Raw genomic sequence first — 13,125 nt, 5'->3', positions numbered from 1 at the left:
GGCTATGCCAATGCATGTTTTTATTGCCAGTGTTTACATGCGCGGATGGATACGGCCCGGCTACACCACACCTGGACATTCTTTTTTTAAAGAGACTCAACGTTTGTTGGAATTGGCTGACGCGTGGGGTTACGTTGCAAGTAAAGCCGGAGGAACAAGGACGACATCTGCCATGGGGGATGCATTGTTAAACGCTTCTGCTAATACAAAGGGGGGCAGTGGGAACCTCCAGTGTTCTGTTACACCCCAAAGGGGCACTTTTATGCAAAAAATAACACATGATTCACATCAGATTAACAATACATCTTCTCTACAGTGTTTTATTAGTTGAACGTTTTGCAATTGGCAGGTCAAAGGGTTTGCACATATTTGAAAAAACCATTGTTCTAGTCAAGCTGTACTTTGAAAGGTATCAAAAACAAAGTGAATATATTTTCTGTGGTGTTAACCTGTGCAAAGTAGAGTTTCAAAGCTATACGCTCGCATTGGCATTAGCTGTGGACCGAAGTCATGATGACACACATAATACCTCTTGCAGAGATGCTAGACCCACATACAAATGGCATTCTTTAGTTGTGTTGTAGAGTTCGGGGTCCTGCGACAAATGGGGAGGAAGCGCTTAAATGGTCAGATGCACAGGGTTTCTTTGTGTTTGTTGCATAATGGAAGAAGGTGAATATACGAACACAGAGAATTTGCTTCGAAGACAGTTGTAACCAGAACAGGACCTTTGTTGGACCAAATCCAAGCAAATGGACCTAGGCTGGGGTTTCAGGCTTTGAGGGTAGACAGCCAGCTGACATGTGCTTCGTCTTGAAAGGGGCGAGGATATTCTTTTAGGAGACTACCTCGCTCACGTGAGGTGAGCGGTGGGAATGGCCGTTTAATCCCAGCAGTGGCAGGGCGCTTTATCACTAAATTCCATTTGTGTATTAAACAGATGGCGTTCATTAAACGTCCTATCTTGGCTCTACACGCACAAAAGACAGTTCACATTTGGGTTCTATGTAGGGAAAATGTCAGTGCAGTAAGTACTGATAAACACCAACAGCGCCTTTAACATTTTTTTTTCGCAGATGAAGAAATATCCCCTCGCACAGCAGCATGTCTGATGACAAAGTGCTGCTAAAATATTCTGTAATGAATCCTGCGCCATTCACGGCAACATTTAACACACCTTGTAGGAAGATTATACGGTAGAAATTGGGTTATTAAGTGACTCCATGTTATCAGGGGCAGATGAACTTTAAATTCCATCAAACTCGTGCATTTTGGGAGTTGTAGCCTAGACCGCAATATAAAAAATAAAAAAAGCTGATGAGAAGGGTGGGAGGAGAAAGGAGGGGGTAGTGCAAGCAGAGGTGACTAGAAGGGTGGGGGGAGAAGGGAGGGGGTAGTGCAAGCAAAGGAGCCTGAATAAAGCTGACGAGGAGGGAGGGGGAGAAGGGAGGGGGGAGTGCGAGCAGAGGAGCCATTAGAACAAGGCTTAATTAGATAAGAAAGGCAGATAGCGGCTGCGTGCGTTCACGCGCACATGCACGCAAGGTTTAGGCCAGGAAAAGCTTGTGGGTTGCACTTTGAAAAGCCCCTTACTAAAAGTCGAGCAGCAGTGCATGCGCTGCTCTAGGCTCTCCCTAAAAATGTATAGGTTTGCTAGGTTTCTCTAGGTGCCGGCAGAGCTAGGGTTCAAAATCTACAGCTAGGTACTTTGTAAAAAAAGGGTCAGTTTTCACTGTGAAAATGTGGTGTGTCCACGTTGCGTTTTGGGCCATTTCCTGTCCGGGTCACTAGGCCTACCCACACAAGTGAGGTACCTTTTTTATCGGGAGACTTAAAGTTACACAGAATTGTAGAGCAACTGTTATTACCTATTGACTTTCGATGCATTTCTGCCTTCCAAATGAAAGACCATGTGTAAAAAAGAAGTCACTTTGAAAAATGTCCTATAATTCTCATGCTAGGATGGGTACTCACAATTTCGGAAATGTGCAAATAGCTACTGTTTCTAAACTCTACATTTTGTTCCAATTTCAGAAATACATCTTGATTTTTTTACTGTATATATTTTCCCAAATGAATTGCTATATACTTGGTATATAATAAAAAACTATTGCAAGACGCTGCTCAGTTATTGGCTCTGGGTTCGTCGGGTTCTTGGTGAACGTACAAGTCCTATATATCCCCACAACCAGAAAGGTCCAGCGGATGTAGCGGTATATTGCTTTCAAACATCTGTCATAATTAGAAGGAGGTACTGGTGAAAACGTTGGCACAAATGGCTGGTTTTTTCGACTCCTTTTTCAATTTTTAGGTCTCGCCTGACCCAGCGCTTGCGCTGGTCTGGCGAGACTTTAAGTAAGGGCTTCAAAAAATGCTACCGCCGGCTACAGCTTGCAGTGCATGTGCGCCATGAGCAGAGGCGCCATATGGCATTCCTCGTGCTCATTAAGCGCATCACTCGCTGCACGCTTGATCGCGATCACTTTCGCGTCGCGCGACGGCTGCATGCGCACCACTCAAGAGACTAACCCAGTTCCTCCACCCCACTCTCCCTGCTCTCCTTCCCCCTCCCTTTCAACACAGTCATAGGTCTCCAGCTTGATTTTTTTTTTTTTTTTTTACCAGGTCGATGCACGTCCTGTTGTCATAACGTCATTGTTTTCTTATGTGCGAGTGCAACTGCTTTCACAAGCAATAAGCTCCCTGCATTTCAACCATTACCACTGGCCTGCCCCCCCATTCTACTCCCCAGAACAGACCTAACGAAAGAACAAGGAGCTTCTGACGTGATGCCTCTGGGGCTCGTCCGCGTCAAGCTCCTCCCCGGCCAGCCCTGCTTCAGTCTCTGGAACAAAGAAGTTAAGATAGTGAAGTGGTGGGCTGGGCCTCCTATCTAATGCTCCTCGGTCCTCGCTGCCAGTGCCAGCCCTGGAAGCTGCTTTTTTCACCCTCCCAGCACATCTACCTGAGGGAAAGCAGACAATCTGCATGTTCACAACAGCTGTGAAACAAACCGTTCTTGTAGGGAAAACACCGACCTACAAAAAGTAACCCCTACTAATGCCACAGCTGAAGAGGTAATCCTGGCTTTCATGCAAAATCGCATTAGCAATGGTTGGGAGGAAAATTGTTGTTTATAAATTTTACAATACTACACACACAGCGATTTTCATCATTATTGCTACATACACGAGTACTCATGGTATGCTGCTCGATAACTTGTCATCGGCAAAAGCAAGTATTTGAAATCCTTCACAAGAACGAAAGCCGCTCATACTTCCATAGCACAGCAACCACATGAAATAGTGAAAAGTAAGGAGATCACTACAAAATTAATCAAAGTAAAATGCTACCAGTGAAAGAAGACTCCAAATATTATTTTAGCAAAGCTACTTACTTGGCACCTTTACAGGATGACATACAAATGCAGAGTCACTCAGAGAAATGGATATATAAATCACTGCATAAGTGGCACACTCGCAAATTCCAAGCAGCACTATCCAGAGAAGAGACCGGAACAAATATTGTTTTTGGCCAATTGCAAATCTGCCAAAGGGCTATGATTTAATATGTTTTTGGGACTTGTGAAATACACTGAAACACATACTGCAGACTTTCAGAGGAAAAAAGGACCTGTCTTTTTAATTTATGTATGATAGCGCTTTAAATCACTGGGCATTTTTCAATCGCAAGAGACGGATCAGCTTGACACTAATAACACAATTGCAAAGGACACATCATCATTTAACAACATTAGGTGCTCGGGAACAAATGTTTTTTTTTCTTTCTAGGAGACAGAACGAGTTCTAAGCTGAGAGTTGACGTATCATTACATTTAATACTAGAAAGATAATCCACCCAGTCACTCAAGGGAGGCAAATTAGCTTTTCAAACATGCACAACTCCGCTTCCAGCCAAGCACGAAAAGGATGCATTAAAGTGAATAAGTTTCTTTTATGCTGCAAGAGTGCTTGAAGTTTAAACAGAAGGTGTATCGTGAAATTATGTCAGTATTTACGAACTAAGAAGAAATAAAATCGTGTTGAAGATTAAAACTATTTAAAGATTTGATGTGCCATTCTAGTTTATCAAGAATGTTTTTTTCCCATTAGATCCCAAATTGTCTGCAAAAAAATAATGTAAAAATATAATTTTTCCCTGTTTCTTTGGCCTATTCCTCCGAAAGCATTTTCTATTATGCAATGGCCTCCATTGACTTCCTTTATGTAAGCTCCTGGCACTAGGAGCAGCAGTCACCAGGGACATAAGGCTGATGAACTCTGAGAAACAATTCAAAGTGCCCAGGATTAGACAAGTGGACAGTGTGCCTTTTTATGCCTGGAACAAGACGAATATTATTAATGTCTGTTTTTATTATGTGCAGAAGGCCAACGATCTTAGTCTAGCACCTATCCGCAAACAATCAAAACAAGTAGGTGTACTGCTAGTTTAGACACAATCATGCAGATTCTTTGTCTTGTTCTTATGGCGTTCAGATTGTCTCTCTACCCCTCTCTCTACCCACCTCTTTCTCTCTCTCTCTCTCTCTCTCTACACACCTCTCTCTCTCTCTCTACACACCTCTCTAACTCTAAGTGGCAGCCGGAGCCTGATAGCACTGCTTGTCCTTTAAAAAAAAAAAGCATTGGCATAGCCAATAGGTCTCGCCTTTGGGGCCTTATAAGTGTTTAACCATGCAACAGTTAATGTTGTTGCACCAAGGATATTTTGCTGCATAACTAAATACTTATAATGTCCCAAAAGCGAGACCTATTGGCTATGCCAATGCTTGTTCCTTTTTTCAACTGTTAGTTTCTATAAAGAAATCTTGAAGGATCTACACAAATGACCCCTTTCTGAATTCAGAATTGCGTCTACTTTTCTAAAATGTATAGCTTTCCAGGATTCATTATTACATTCATACCCATTTCCATCATTAACTGGAAGAAGGTTGAAAGCACAATAAATAGCAAAAATAGGCTATGTCCCAGTAAAATGCCAAAACTGTAAAAAGTTTTGGTTTTCTGACAAATGTCTGTCAGTCCCTGAAAGCTGGGAAAATGGTGACTCCATCCCCACAAACCCTTTGTTGATACCATTTGCAGAGGAAAAACCTGACACTTTCATTTGCAGCACTTTTTTTCCATCCCCCCCCCCCCCCCCCCCCCAAAATATATATTTTGCTGTATTTTGGCTAATTTCTGGGACCCCTCCAGGGGAATCCACAAACCCTGGGTACCTTTAGAATCCCCATGATGTTGGCAGAAAAGGACGCAAATTTGGCGTGGATACCGTATGTTGTCAGAACGTTACAGGGGCCTAAGCGCGAACTACCCCAAATAGCCGAGAAAAGGCTTAGCACGGGGTGGGGGAGGGGTAAAGGCCTAGCAGCGAAAGGGTTAACATCAGACCCTGCCATTGGTTTGACTAGCTGCCATTCCAAAGGACTTCAGATTAGCAGTGCTGCCTTCTTTAATAAGCACATATCCTCTGACTGAGGTACTGGGATTGGCTTCACTTCCAAGAGCAATTTCGAGGGTGCTTGTTAGATGCTAATACTTCCCAAGCTACTTGTTGGAGACCCCTGATATAAATCCAACTCCATTGAATCCAGAAGATGTCGCACACTCTGAAGTGTTGATTTTATTGCAGTAAAAGTTATATATCTAGATAAACACAAAACTCATTTTGGCCCTACGGCCTTGCTCACAGATAGTTGTTTCTACTACAGACTCCATCTTAAGAAACCAACTAATACAAACATTAAAGATGGTCACCATCATCAACACTTCCTTGAGTGTCATACCTGCGCCATTTTGAAATATAACACATCACTATGCTGATGCACAGCAAAAAAAAGAACATGATCAAAAACAAGTCAAGATGATGAATGGAATAGGACATATAGTAGTTCTCACATGACTCTAACGTTGTCATAGGAATTAAACAAGTGCTGATAATTACATAAAGACCACATTGTATCTTCAATGTTAAGTTGCATCAGTCGGTTGGTTTACCTTGTATAGCGGACCATGAATAGCAATTTTAAAGTACATAATCTCTGCATTAAATATGCTCCCAGTGCCCCATTTTTCCAAATATGTAAAAGTAAACACGTATTCTTCTCGGAAAGGTGCTGCATTACCAAACTGGATACAAACAACATATCTATTCAGCATGCAATGCTATGTTGCAATGGAACAACACATGTCCCGTTCATGAGCCCTACTGTTTAGTCATTGCTTCCATGGCTTTATCTGAGGGCACAAACTGGCGAAGCACATCATTTATATATTAGACTTAATTACTGTGGAATTCAGCCAGCTCTCTTCCTTCATTCGTCAATTGCTGTATCTTCCTCCTAGCTACAGCATGGCGCAATGGATCCGCCCACTTCAGCCATCGGCTCCCTTCACTGTGAGTGATGACATTCTGCTCCTTCACAAGTAGATTCTCACACAGAGTAGTCCTCTTTTAGTACGACTACTATGGTCGTGGACCTTTTGACGCAAAAAATAGTTTGTTTTGTTTTTGCTTTCCCAAAACTATTTCAAAAATAAACAAGAACTGGTAAAGCCAAAAGGCCTGCAGTCATAGCTAGACCTATTAGCTTTGCCAGTAGTGCTTGTTCAAATTGCAATAGTTCAATACATTAAAATCGTTTTGCACCGAAGTTTGCATTGGGTCAGTGTTTTGAATTATTTTTTTTCCCTTCTAAATTCGAGCAGGAACGCCAGTTAAGTACAGGAATAATTAGCACTTAAGAACCAAATTTATTATTATTTTGCAACCTAGTTTTTCGTTGGCGTCTCACAACTGTAAGTAAAACTTTACTCCCATCATGCTGTGAATTGTTGTGTCTCTTGTATGTAGGTACATTTCAGGCCAAGAGGTGGAGGAGTCAGTAAGCAGACTTCCGGTCACGAGAGGCGTTGTACTTATTAGCCTCTTAATGAATGGGTGTGCACGTCACCATGCTCTGGGGTCTTAAACATTGACTGCTTTGCCATTGCCTGTTTCCATGGAGACGATATGGTTGAGACAGCTGGAAAGCTCATGCAAAGAGCTGGTGCATAGTGGCGAAGGGTCACATGAATTCTGGCATTAGGACAGGGGCCACATCACTTATGCTGACTAATCGCCTGGGGACAGGTGATTCTGGCTGCAATGGCGCACCTGTATGCATTGTGTGTAGCGTCAGCAATTCTCCCAGGCTTTTAGAGGGTGGAGAAGGGATGGTAAATGAGTCATTTTCTTACCCACATCTCACAACAGGGAGGTGTTGTGAGATGTGGGTAAGAAAATGAATTGAGAGAGAGCTGCTTTGAGTCAGGTTTTCGTTTTCTTAAAGGAACAAATAACCTGCACTGTAGGCATTCAGTAGTTAAAGTATGGGAGATTAACGGTCTCCTACACCACTATGCCCCCTTTCCTCCCCTACACTCCAGCCCTCCATGGAGCTGTGAGGTCAGTGTGCACAAGCCATGAGACCAGACACGCAGTATTGCCTGTGTATTTGGAGGTGATGGGAGTATTTGGCCTACTCTTGTGCTTAACTAGACCTTCATGCTGCTCCTCAAGATCACGGCGCTCCAGCAGCTGCACAGAATAAGACATGACTATGCTTCAAAGGCATTACCTAATCATATAGGAGCTTTCACCCTATGCTGTTTGTGTTCAACGTATTTAAACCTGTTGCGAAGGGCGGGTTGTGCATGCTTATCTTCTGTACTTACCGTCCTGGCCCAGATGGTGCTCTCCTTGAAGGGCCTGCAGCAGGATGACTGCTCAAGCCTCGTGATGGTGCAGGCCATATACAAGAACATAAGTGCAGCGCTTGCTGTGCAGAAGGTGGGCTATGCCCACACTGAGGTTGTACTGAGGAACATCAGTGTCCATGGAAAAGCAGCAGCAGCAGGAGCTGCTGATCTATCGTGGATGTTTTTTATGCTTTCGGTAGCCAGCTTGGGCGTCTTTTGGAGACCAAAGCTTGTTGTTAGTGAAATGCATCATCATCTTATACATGTTAGTAGTGAATGTACTGGGAGGATTAAAATGGCACAAATCGGTTACATCAGCACAGTGAAGCATTACACAGGCTGTGCTGCTGGCGGGTTGACCACAGAACTTGAAAAACACTTCTAGAAGCCCAGCCAATTAACAGGCGTGAAAACCCTTTGCAAAAAACAATACGGCCCCACACTAAAAAATAATTTTAGGAAAAAACTTTCAACTTGTGATTAACATGTTTGTTTTGGGTAATATTAACAGGTAGAATTTAGGTTTAATCTCCATTGGTTTTGAAACATTCTTCCAACAAATTTTTTATTGCACAAAGTTTTATGTAACAAATAACCGAAAACCCATGATCTTCCCGAAAAAGATATAGACATAAATGTAGGTCTGACACTAACTGCAGGTACAATGTAGGAAAAATAGCATCACTCCTGCACGACCATTACATTGGTGTGCATTCATGCCCTACTCTTTATAAAAGGCTGCTATAACTAAGACATGTTGCACTGCAGCAGTAGTACCTACTGCTGCATAGGTCACTGTTGTATAAAGTCAACGCACAAATAAAACAGCAGCCATCCTTATTCTGCCGCTTTGAAATGCGATTGTTGCTGTCTGCTAGGCAGTGACCCTACAGCAGACTTCCGGTCACGAGAGGCGTTGTACTTATTAGCCTCTTAATGAATGGGTGTGCACGTCACCATGCTCTGGGGTCTTAAACATTGACTGCTTTGCCATTGCCTGTTTCCATGGAGACGATATGGTTGAGACAGCTGGAAAGCACATGCAAAGAGCTGGTGCATAGTGGCGAACGGTCACATGAATTCTGGCATTAGGACAGGGGCCACATCACTTATGCTGACTAATCGCCTGGGGACAGGTGATTCTGGCTGCAATGGCGCACCTGTATGCTTTGTGTGTAGCGTCAGCAATTCTCCCAGGCTTTTAGAGGGTGGAGAAGGGATGGTAAATGAGTACTTAAGAAATCTGAACATGCGATTAGTATTACTGAGTGAAGGAGCAAATATGAACATGCTGTTCTATATTCATTCATGTTTAATGAGTGTGTAAGTGGCCATACAGCAAAGACTTACAAGGAATGGAGCAAATCTGTGTTGGCTCTTAAGTTCTGAATGAGAATGTAAACATGCTTTCAAGATTACCGATGAGTGTTGATGCCAATCTGAACATGTTTGAAGGATTATTGAGCGATGGACCCAGTTTGAACATGTGTAATGGTGATAATTCTTCGCATATTGTGGACATTGTTGGCACCAGTTGCTTAACACTTGTGTGGCGCTTGCACTGGCATTTTATCTGTAATTCTTATCGCCTTTAAAACTTGATTACTACTTCTGTCCGAGTCTGCAGCCTGTAAGTTAAGTGTAACCTATGTATCCATCCACACTCTCCCTCTCCCAAACATCCAACCATCCATCCATGAACTCGCCTATTCACCCCTGCAGTCCTCCAATCACCCGTCCTTGAATTCAATGACCCATTAATTATCGTTGCCCTCAGTCACTCACTCAACTTTTGTCTCATTCTCATACTCTGCTCACCCATCTACACAGCAACACACAAACTCGGCTACAAGATAGTAGCTGCTCTTTGCGTTGTCTTTTCATTGCTCCAAGTCAGAAAATAGCTTCTAGGTGAAAAAATAGCAAACAGTACTGTATGGGCTGGTCCTTACATTTATTTTTAGGTTTTCTGCTTTACATTAGTAATGAAGCAAGCACTTCAATAAAAATGGATTTCTAAGTGGAATTTGGGTTCTCATTTGCATTTCTTTAGCTCTGACCTTACAGAACTCATAATCTTTTGGGGTAATATCATCACGTTTTTGTAGGAACCTTTCATGAACGTTTTATTTTCTGTATATATAGGTTGGCATCGTACGAGAAGCTTTTATAGCCATTAGAAGCATATAAAATAGGCACAGTGAGCACAGAGTTTGTTTTTTACTTTAGAAAGATCACAATCCTCGATTTAATGAAAGTCATTCCAATCTACTGCATTAGAAAGCCATTGACTGTTTTCACTTACTCTCCTAATGTTTTTGAACGCAATATATCTATGCTTATAGTCCAAAGACTCATAGACAACCTGCTTTAAAGTAAAAGCACTCAAAAATTTCAAACTAACATACTGCAAATTCATATCTAACCTTTTAATACTTTGTTTTCATAGGTTTATGAACATGTGTACGAGACTGTGGACATCAGCAGTAGTCCAGAAGTAAGAGCTAACGCAACTGCCAAGGTACGGCAAAGGAGCTTTACATTGGCTAATTTTAAATGTAGTTTTAAGAGTAAATAATCCATGTCCATCTAGAGTGAAGGAAACATTCTCATCCGGTACGGGTTATTTAAATTCCATAAAGTTGCAGACTTGCATTATATTACTTTTCTATATAGCCTGGTAGCACTTGATGTGCGGTCAATTGTAGTCTTCCTCGGGAGTTATGCGTTATACTTTTCTATATAGCCTGGAAGCACTTGATGTGCGGTTAATTGTAGTCTTCCTCGGCTGTTATGCGTATTTGGTAGTATGTTGATTTGTCTGCCTTGGTTTGTGGGCTTGCCGGAGAGGTGGAGGGGACTTTGACCTTCGGTCAGATCCAGGTCCATGTAAGGGTTGGCAGTGGCTGTGAATGAGAAGTTGGGTGATATGTTGTCTCTCACTAGTGTGTGAATTTAATCTTACATAAAACGCATACTATGCTGTGCAAAGGAGAGTCTGACACGATCAGGTTGGTCCTTTATACTTTTTAGCTCAATTTCCCCTGTGAGTTTTAATGTACTGATGCGGATCTACAATTAAGGTGTGTGCGCTCTACTGGTGTTGATGATGTGTGACTCGATTTTATGATGTTTAGCCGTTGATTTTGTGGCGTCTGTGCTTTTTGATCATGTGATGATGGTAGTAAGTTTTTAGGGTCTTGTTTTGCGCAAGATCAGTTACTTCCAGAGGACCCTTTGATTTGTGTGACCGTAATTTGGAAAAATCAAATGGTGTAATGGGTATTATGTCTGTGATGCATAGGGGTATGTGTTAGTGTGTGTGTGTGGTGCTTTGTTTTGGAACGGGGAGGTTGAGTTATCGGTCAAGTGATCATACTGGCATAGCCTCAAGTGTTTGCTAGTATGGTTGCAGTTATGGCACGTTTGCTGAGATGTGATGGGTGTGTTAAGGCTTGTGTGACATATTGGTTTAAGGTGTGGCATACTGTTATGCAATGTGCTGTTGATGAAGCATGTGTTGCTCTGATGTACCATCCAGTGTTCAGGTGAATGTTTGGATATTGAAACGTTGGGAGATATAATTTGTTGTATTTTGAGTTGAATTTGTGGGTGTGATGCAGTGTGTAGATGAGGTTGTGTATAAGGCATATTGGCAGTTCATTTCTGTAGCAAGGATTATGTTTGAAGATGGTTTGATGTGTGTTGTGTTCAAGGTTATGGATCATATGATCTACTGGTGCAATCCATGTTTTGACTGGTAAGGCCAGTTCTTGCTTGTTATTGTGGTGCAGGTTTTGGGTTGAGTTCTTCAATTGGATATCTTGAACATGATGGGTGTAGGTCTCTGATGTTGAAAGGAACATCTTTATATTTTTGTAACCTGTTAAATTACGTATTTGTATCTCAGAATATCTGTTCTCTATATGCCGTCAGTGACTCCCAAGTTGCCAGTATGGAAGTGTGTGTGGTTGTGTTGTATTTATGGTATGTGTATAGTCATTTGATATAGCGGATGTGTATTGATTTATTTAAAGTAGTATGGCAGTATGTGATTCAGTGTGTAGATGGTTGTGGGTGCTCGAGTGGTGTTTGAGGCAGTTCCCTGAGTCATGTTGATGATTGTGTTATGCTGTTTGGTGGGCATATAGAGGCAGTGTGGGGTGTGAAAATATATTTACATTGGTTTAGCGTATCGTGATGAGGGGGTTGTGGTGTGTTGCTAGGCTTAACACCCAGTCTAGTGCTTCACTCGGCATGGTGAGTCATTGGAGGAATCCTAATTTGCTATCATTGTTTGTTGTGTGTGGATGGTGCAGTTTGACTCATAGTGGGAAGTGTGTGGCATTTTTCTATTGGTGTCGTGTGTGTGTGTGTGTGTGTGTGTGTGTGTGTGTGTGTGTGTGTGTAAGCAAGCGGTGGTGGGTGTTTGAGCTGTTGTGGCATGCAGTAGCATGGATTTGTGTATTAAGTTGTGATGTGTGAAGGGAAATATGGTGGTATGAAGTGATGTGGATTAGCAGGGTCGTTTTGTATTGTTTAGTGTGACGTTGTGCATTTGGTGAAGGGGGAGGTGAGCGATGGTGGAGTATGATATTTAGAGACAAGTAAATCCAGGGCGAGAAGTGGCATTCAACAACACGAAGGATGGGAGGAGCAAGCAACAACACCGGGATAAGTAACAACACTGTGCAGGAGGGGGCGCAAGTAGCAGCATAGGGGGGGAAGGAGCAAGCAACACACAAATATTGGGGGTGAAGAAACAGGAAGTAAGCTTGCATTAATGAGAGGCATGGAACAAACAACAAGAAGGACACAGGCATGAAGGTGAGAGATGGTGACAAGCAACATGAAGACGCATGCACTCACAAGTATTCTGGGTATGTTCCATGTTTCAGGTGAGGGAGGGTCAAACTGAGAAAGAGCACACAAAACTTGCATGTGTTAGCAAATGAGAAGCCAGCAAATGAGTGACGATGAAGGCAACCAATGGTAGTCAAACAGCAGGCTCTTCTCCCACTGTAAGCTAACAAAATGGAGATAGTAAGTGTACAGCAGTTTACGGAGACAGATTTGAAAGTGCAATACCATGTGATCAAGCTTACATGGGTATTGTTAGAAATGGGATTTCTGGTTGGCTGAGGCTTGCGCCAAAGCCAGGCAGAAACCACCACCCTAGTCAGGGCTGGGGAGTTACACGCCAAAGATAACCCCTGCTCACCCCCTTGGTAGCTTGGCACGAGCAGTCAGGCTTATCTCTGAGGCGATGTGTAAAGCGTTTGCGCGCGCACCCAGCAACAACACCCAAGGCCCACCACAAAGGAAACTCCACACAAGGTATTCTATAAAAATAGCCTTTGTATTA

The 13,125-nt window shown here is 42.6% G+C and overlaps 1 protein-coding gene across 1 annotated transcript in view; it reads left to right on the top strand.

Annotated features, from left to right (window-relative positions):
- LIN7C (lin-7 cell polarity scaffold C) overlaps window positions 1-13,125 on the top strand; it is a 165,960-nt gene that overhangs the window by 58,517 nt on the left and 94,318 nt on the right. Inside the window, exon 3 of the mRNA XM_085643636.1 lies at window positions 10,210-10,281. Coding sequence (XP_085499762.1) covers window positions 10,210-10,281 — 72 coding nt within the window. The remainder of the gene's footprint in view (window positions 1-10,209; window positions 10,282-13,125) is intronic.

The sequence above is a fragment of the Triturus cristatus genome, chromosome 3_1 (genome assembly GCF_964204655.1).
Source record: "Triturus cristatus chromosome 3_1, aTriCri1.1, whole genome shotgun sequence".
NCBI lineage: Eukaryota > Metazoa > Chordata > Amphibia > Caudata > Salamandridae > Triturus > Triturus cristatus.
This window is presented reverse-complemented; position numbering and strand designations above follow the sequence as displayed.